This window comes from Micromesistius poutassou, assembly GCF_964030765.1.
Source record: "Micromesistius poutassou genome assembly, contig: SCAFFOLD_6628, whole genome shotgun sequence".
Classification (NCBI taxonomy): domain Eukaryota; kingdom Metazoa; phylum Chordata; class Actinopteri; order Gadiformes; family Gadidae; genus Micromesistius; species Micromesistius poutassou.
Genome location: NW_028178963.1, coordinates 314 through 8,497, shown reverse-complemented (window position 1 = coordinate 8,497; position 8,184 = coordinate 314). Strand labels below are relative to the sequence as shown.

The window sequence follows — 8,184 nt, the reverse complement described above, 5'->3', positions numbered from 1 at the left end:
TCCTCCTCAACTCCCCCTCCTTGTCCTTTCCTCCCCTCTTTCTCATCTTATCTTAACCTTTCCTCACCTCCCACTGTCCTCACCTCCTTAAGCCCTCTCCTCCCATCTCACTCCTCCTCCTCTCCATTCCTCTCCCGTGTCCTTCTCTCTCCTCACCTCACCTCCTCTTTCACCCTCCGGCCTTTCTTCTCCTCTCCCCCCCTCACCCCCCATTTCTCCTTTACTTCACGTTCCTCCTCCACCTCCTCACCTCACCTCCTCTCTCACCCCTCACCCCCCTTTCTCCTTCACTTCACGTTCCTCCTCCACCTCCTCACCTCTCCTCCTCTGTCCCCCTCTCTCAAACCGGCCCCCTTCCTTCTCTCTCCTCTCTCCTCTCTCCTCTCTCCTCCACCTCCTCACCTCACCTCCTCCCGGCCCCCTTCTCTCTCCTCCTCTGTCCCCCTTCTCACAGACCATCTCCCCTCTCTCCTCCCACCTCCTCCTCCTCCTCCTCCAGAGAAGTTGCCGCTCCTCCTCTTCATTACAGGATGCCTACGACCTTGCGTGTACCTCCAGTGATAAATCACGTCGTGCTCGGGACAGACATTGTGTACAGTACAGCGTCTCCCAGAGACTCGAACCCGGCTTCAAAAGGCCCCAGGGGGAGGAGTCCCATAAAGGCTTCTTTATGCTCGCACGCACCGCAAGAAAACAACAACCTTTTGTGGCTCCGACGTGCCCGCGCTAAATATAGCCCCCTTTCATGTGTGGTCTTTTAGACCGCGGCATGAAGTGACGGTCGCCGTGACAACCACCACGCCGTCTCGCCGGGCCAGGAGAAACAAACATTTTCTGACGAACAAACACACACACGCACGCATGCACGCGCACGTGCACACACATACACACACATGCACACACATGCATTGCATGCGTTCACATATTAAGACACACATACATGCACATATTAACAAACACATATTAACACATCCGTGGGGGGGGGGTGAATGTCAGGTGATTGGGGTGGTAGATGTTGAGAGGGGGGGGGGGGGGGGTCTGCAATGTGTTAATGCAGCACATGGAAGGAGGCTGGCTCCGTTCCAGCTACCTCAATGTGTCAAAGTGCTGCTCACTGGAGCACAATTGATACTGACTCATACACACCACTCAATACACACACACACACGCTATTATACGCACATGCCATATTACACACACACACACACACACACTATAATAGGCACATACACACACACACACACACACACACACGCACACAAAACGCACACTACTGTAACAGATAGACACACACACACGCACACGCTAACACGCAGCCACACACTTCACCCTGTGGGCATTACTGACTCACGGGGCGACACCGTTGAAATCTGCAGTCAACACCAAAGCGCAGCAGACACTCAGCAGGGACTCTGACTGCGTCACCTCGTGATTCAGCTGCAGAGAGGCGGTCGCCGGTCGGCCGGTCGCCCGGTTGACCCCCGAAAGGCGGCGGCTCTCGGCCTCATCTGCCGTGCGCTTCCTGTTTCCTGTTGTGTGGTGCAGGACTCGTGCCAGAAGCCGGCGTGCTACGAGAAGACGGTGACGCTGACCAAGGAGCCCTACGACTCGCTGGGCATGACGGTGGCGGGCGGGATGTCCAGCCGCGGCTGGGACCTGCCCATCTACGTCACCAACGTGGACCAGGACGGGGTGGTGGGTCAGGAGGGCTCCATCCGCAAAGGTAGCGCTCCGTCTCTCCCTCTGCCTCGCGCGTGTGTGTGTGTCATCGCGTCGCTCACCTCGTCTCGTGAAACAGTCTGTGTGTGTGTCTGTGTGTGTGCGTGTGTGTCGGCCTGTCTGTCTCTCTGTCGTTCTGTCTGGTTCTACCTCTCTCTTTCTCTCGCCCCGTCTGGCGCTCCGTCTATTTCTCCCTCTCCTCTCTCTTTCACTTGCTCTCTCTTTGTCTCTGTCTCTGTCTCTCTCTCTCTCTCTCTCTCTCTCATGTCTCCTCCTCGTATCGCCCACTCTTTCTCTTTTAGTTTCTCAGTGTCTATTTCCGTCCGTCTCCATCCCACTTGATTTCTCCCATGTTCCCTTTTTGTCTTTTTCTGTCTCATTGTCTTGCCATCACTCACTCTCTCTCTCTCTCTCTCTCTCTCTCTCTCTCTCTCTCTCTCTCTCTCTCTCTCTCTCTCTCTCTCTCTCTCCTTCCTTCCCTCCCATTCCTCCCCCTCTCTCTCTCTCTCTATTCGTGCCCCTCTCTGTATCTCCGTCTCTCTCTTTCACCCTCTCACTGATATCTACAAATGCAGGCGTCTTTGTGTTCGCGCCTCGTCTGCCCCAAATATTGACCTGAGGCGACCGGCAGTTTGTTTGGTCGCGTCCCACCGTCCGTTTTGTCAGGGCCGTGCGTCGGGTGCATACATCACCTGTAGCCACAAAACAGAAGGTGTGATGGAGATAAACGCTGACTCTGTGTTTCATTACCGAGGTTATTTACCTAGCCCGCTACGCTACGCCATGCTACCGATACGCTACGCTAAGCTACCGCCACGCTCCGCCGCTCCACAAATCAACTCTTTAACAGGACAACGCTATCCTACGAGGCAATATTAGCATTGCAACGCTCGTAACCGATTAAAGGTGTTGCAAAGCAGAAACGCTGCAGCGCCATGACGTTACATAAACCCAGCGGGCACCGACACAACGCACAAGCCTGTGTGTGTGTGTGTGTGTGTGTGTGTGTGTGTGTGTGTGTTTATTTATGGTTGTGTGTGTGTGTGTGTGTTTATTTATGGTTGTGTGTGTGTGTGTGTGTGTGTGTGTGTATTGGTATGTTTGTACGTAGGTGTATGCTTGTGTTAGTGTTTATTCGCGTGTGTGTGTGTGTGTGTTTGACAACACGTGTGTGTGTGTGTGTGTGTGTGAATGCATGTTCGCGCGGTGTGTAGCCTGTGTGCGTGCGTCAGTGTGTGTGTTTGTGAGCAAACTGGACGCGCACAGCTGGAACAGAGCTATGCTAATGCCGTCTATCAGCGGCGCACCTGTGAGCTCCATGAAAAGGACAAGTTCTGCCCGTCTGTGTTTGTCCTGCGCCTTCTGCTCGAGGTGTGCGTGCGTGTGTGTGTGTTTTTGTGTTTGTGTCTGTGTGTGTGTGTGTGTGTGTGTGTCTGTTTGTGTTTGTGTCTGCACTTTGAGCACGACACATTTGCATACAGTTCCACCGTCGAGCCGAGGGACGGCCGGTCGGCCTTTGAGGTCAACCTCATCTGGCAAGCTGACCAGACCCCCCCCCCCTGGTTGTCCCCGGCAACACTTTGATTAGGGGGAGGGCAGGGGGGGGGGGCAGGTGGGGGTGAGAGGGGAGAAGGAGGTGGGGTGTGTGTGTGTGTGTGTGTGGGGGGGGGGGGGTCATAATGTGCAGGTGGTGCTTTGTTTCTTGATGCTCGCCAGTCGGGAGCTCACTGAATATTCAGGAGTTAGATGATGGGAAAAGGAAACTTCACACGCCCTGTGAAGTTTCCTTTTTTCATTTGTAATGATTAACATTTTTATAAGCTTTGGATTAATGCATAATAAAAAACAGGCACATAAGAAAAACGATTTTTGGACCTCGGACTGAAATAAAGCGGGAATTCTCGTCTTCAGGGCGACGTTAGCTGTGTGTCAAAAACGTCCCCTATTCCCTCGCTCACTGTTCCCTGTGTAGTGTTCATGATGTAGTGAACTATGTAGGGAACGGACAAACGGGAATTCGGACACTACGCCGAACATTTCTAAACGTCAGTAAATGTGTCAGTAAATGCGCCCGCATTGCATTGTGGCACACGGGAGTAACGCGTAGGGTACCATCGTATGTTCACTCAAATTTTGGGGTATTTTACAGTCCACTATATAGCAAGTGAAATGAACCACAGAGAATTCGAACGCCGCCACAAAACGCCGAGCGCCCTATACAGCGCACTATATCCGTGATAGGGGAACGATTTCAAACACAGCTATTGTGTTGCGTTGTTTTTCTTTGCTCCTGATCTGCTCCCCTCCTCCTCCTCCTCCCCCTCCCCTCCCCCCCCTCCCCCCCCCCGCCCCGCCCGGCAACAGGCGACATCCTGCTGAACGTGAACGGCGTGGACCTGACGGGGGTGACCCGCAGCGAGGCGGTGGCAAACCTGAAGAACACCACGTCCCCCGTGGTGCTGAAGGTGCTGGAGATGCGGCCGCCCGAGGACTGCTCGCCCGAGTGCGCCCTGCCGCCCTGCCTGGCCCCGTCGCCCACCGACAGCAGCAAGAGCCCCCCGCCGGCCAGCGACGACCACTCCCCGCTCTGGGTGTCATGGCTGCAGCTGCCCCGGTGGGTGGACCGACCGGGCGGCGTGTGTGTGTGTGTGTGTGTGTGTGTGTGTGTGTGACCATCCGTGGACGCGCACACGCACTCACACACACACACACATAAAGACGCACACATACACATAAAGACGCACACACACACACAGACAAGCACACACACACACACACACACTCACACACACACACACACACATAAAGACGCACACACACACACACAGACAAGCACACACACACACACACACACACATATAAACAGACGCATACACGTGACTAAAACACACCCAAATACACACCCAAACACACACACACACACACACATACAGACGCACACACTAAAACACACCCAAACACACACACACATATAAAGATGCACACACATACAGACGCACACACACACACACACACACACACACATACACAGGCACACAAATACAGGACACACATTCTAAGAGAGACGCACGTCTCACGTACACGCGCAAACACACACTAAAACCCACACATTACAAAGGACACGCATCTAACACCATTCTGCCATCTCCTTCCAAAGAGGAAAAAGTTTGCCGCTTGGTCCTATTCTTTTCTTTCAGCTTAAAAAATAAATAAATAATTTGGGTAAATAAATATGCGGGCTGACCTCGGCCAAATGCTGCTGGCTGCCTCTCCCGGCGGAGAGAGGGACACAACCAGCTGGCTCACTCATTAGGAATTCAACCGCAACTTTTACATCTGAAACATTCAGAGCCTGTCAAAACTTTATAGGCTTGTTTAGAAGTCGAGAGTCCTTTAGTCTCAACGTCGCCCTTCAAGCGGCTTCGCCCGGGGCACTGGCCATTAGTGGGTCATTACCTCCACACTCCTCTGTGCTCTCTCTCTATCCATCTATCTCTCTATCAATCCTTCTCTCTATCTATTTATCTATCTTATCTCTCTATCTCTCTATCTATCTATCAGTCTATATATCTATGTACCGTATGTGTGTGTGTGTGTGTGTCTGTCTGTCTGTCTGTCTGTCTGTCTGTCTGTCTGTCTTTCTATCTCTTCCCTCCCTCCCTCCCTCCCTCCCTCCCTCCCTCTATCCATAACGTTGGGTCAGCTAATATGCACATCGGGTTGTGGTTTATTGCTGACTTGTGTGATACATCTTCTAGAATAGTCTAAACGGTTTGTAAGGTGTCATAAAGGTCCAGTACACAAACAGACTGCCTAATGATCCGTGGCCAACGGCAAACTGCTACTAATCCCTCAGCGTGGTGCGGTGTGCAGATATCCAGCACAACCCAAAAGCCCTTTGCTCCGTCGCAGCAACGTGGTGCTCTTTATTTCCCGGGTCACGTCACAAATATGAACGGTAGCACCGAGATGTAACGGGGCAGACGCTGATTGGGTTCAGACTGTTTTGTGTGGACAACGCAGTCTCACTCCGAGTTTGTCAAAAGTCGACGCTTGGGTCAGGGGCTTCTGGCGTTAACTGCTGACGCAAAGGGTGTCCTTGTGCGTCTTCATTCGACACAGGGGGTCATCAACTCAATGTCATCCCTCCACGGCGATAAGTGTTAAGTGCGTAACCCTTACCCTAACACTAACCCAAACCCTAACCCTAACCACTGCTACCTTAACCCTAACCTTAACCACTACTACTCTAACACTAACCCTAACCCTAACCACTGCTACCCTAACCCTAACCTTAACCCCTACTACCCTAACACTAACCCAAACCCTAACCACTGCTACCCTAACCCTAACCTTAACCCCTACTACCCTATCCCTAACTCTAACCACTGCTACCCTAACCACTACTACCATAACCCTAACCCTAACCACTACTACCCTAACCCTAACCACTACTACCCTAACCCTAACCACTACTACCCTAACCCTAACCCTAACCACTACTACCCTAACCCTAACCACTACTACCCTAACCCTAACCCTAACCCCTACTACCCTAACCCTAACCACTACTACCCTAACCCTAACCACTACTACCCTAACCCTAACCCTAACCACTACTACCCTAACCCTAACCCTAACCACTACTACCCTAACCCTAACCACTACTACCCTAACCCTAACCCTAACCACTACTACCCTAACCCTAACCACTACTACCCTAACCCTAACCCTAACCACTACTACCCTAACCCTAACCACTACTACCCTAACCCTAACCACTACTACCCTAACCCTGTGGACAAAGTGTGTTGGTAACCACTTGTCCTTCGAGTGACCCTGGCGGTGCGGCCCCCCCTTCTGCCCCCCCCTCTGCCCCCGGGGCGTCTCAGGCACCTGCACTGCTGCAAGGACATCATCCTGCGGCGCAGCACCTCGGGCAGCCTGGGCTTCAGCATCGTGGGGGGTCTGGAGGAGGTCAACTGCAACCAGTCCTTCTTCATCCGCTCCATCGTGGAGGGCACGCCGGCCTACAACGACGGCAGGATCCGGTAGGTCTCTCTCTCTCTCTCTCTCTCTCTCTCCCTCTCCCTCCCTCTCTGTTCTCCATTTCTGGTTCTCTCCATCTTTTTTCTCTCACTCCTTTTTGTTTTAAGGGGGGGGATTTGTTGCACCCTGCTTCTTTAACCGCTCACTCTATCTTCTCGGTTTCCGTTCCCTCGATCTTCTTGCTTTATCTCTTTTCTGTCATTTTTTTGTCCTCTCCTTCATTTTTTCTTCCTTTTCTTTTTCGTTTTTTTTTTTTTCTCGTTCTCTATATCTTTTTTATTTTACCTCTTTTTGGAGATTTATTGTTCTCAGCTATTCTTTCTCCCTCTTAGGATAACACTCTCACTATCCTCTTGGTGGTCATGGTCTTCAACCGTGGGGATGGTTGAAGACCATTAGTTTATAGGAAGATATAGAAATAATGTATGTCCAAACAGCATGGACACTATATACACATAATTCATCTAAATCTCCTTCCAAATGTTCAATAGTTGGTATGGACCAATGATATACAGTGTATAGCATACATTGGTCACATAAGGCCTGATGCATCGGGTGTCTGACGACGTGTGTGTGTGTGTGTGTGTGCGCGTGCGTGCGTGTCCCTGCAGGTGTGGAGACATCCTGCTGGAGGTGAACGGGAAGAGCACGTGGGGCATGACGCACACGGCCCTGGTGCGTCTCCTTAAGGAGCTGAGGGGGAAGATCACCCTGACCATCGTCTCCTGGCCCGGGAGCCTGCTGTAGCGGAACCTCCAGCCCCCCCCCCACCCCCCAAAACCCCTTTACCCCCCTCCCCCAAAACCCCTTCCCCCCCCCCCCCCACCCCCGGCGGTCCTAGGAGCCACCACCACCCGGAATGTGGAGGGGCGGGGGAGTTTAAAGACTGACCACTTGAGTGGGAAGGGCCCTAGAACTTATCGACAAGCACGGACTCCTGATCACGGACAGGCCATGATTTGCCTCAGGGCGGAGCTTAAAAGGGAGGCGGGGGCGCCTATCGTGGAACTAGGAGCAGGGGGAGGAGCCAGTTGGGAAAGGAACAACGACTGGAAGCCTGTTACCCGCGTTAGATTGGCCCTATTTCCCAGGATGCAATGCGGAAATAGGTGTGAGGCGCTGGCCGGGCCCTCTCCACTAGGATGATGACTGGCAGAGCTGGAGGAGGGGGCCGCATTTTCCCCGGACGATGGAAACCCAATGACTTCAGCTGGAGGTTTTGGTCCGGGGGACACAAGAGTTGCCAATTTCAGTAGTTCCTGCGTTTAGGGTATGCGTTATGTTCTGCTCACATTTCCTTAACTGTAAATTGTTGGGTGTCAAAACAAACAAAAAAAAATTATATATATATATATATATATTCTGATCCAAGCGCTTGTAAGATGTTATTTTTTTTTCTTGTTTGTTCGTCGGTTG

The 8,184-nt window shown here is 52.3% G+C and overlaps 1 protein-coding gene across 1 annotated transcript; it reads left to right on the top strand.

The window, feature by feature from the left end:
- Positions 1–1,545: 1,545 nt before the first annotated feature.
- LOC311373229 (E3 ubiquitin-protein ligase LNX-like) lies at positions 1,546–7,558 on the top strand (the record flags this gene model as incomplete). The annotated part of the gene is made up of 4 exons (XM_084490036.1): positions 1,546–1,723; positions 4,084–4,333; positions 6,612–6,770; positions 7,380–7,558. Coding segments are annotated over 4 exons (723 nt in total), but the record flags the coding sequence as incomplete, so codon positions are not given.
- Positions 7,559–8,184: the final 626 nt, after the last annotated feature.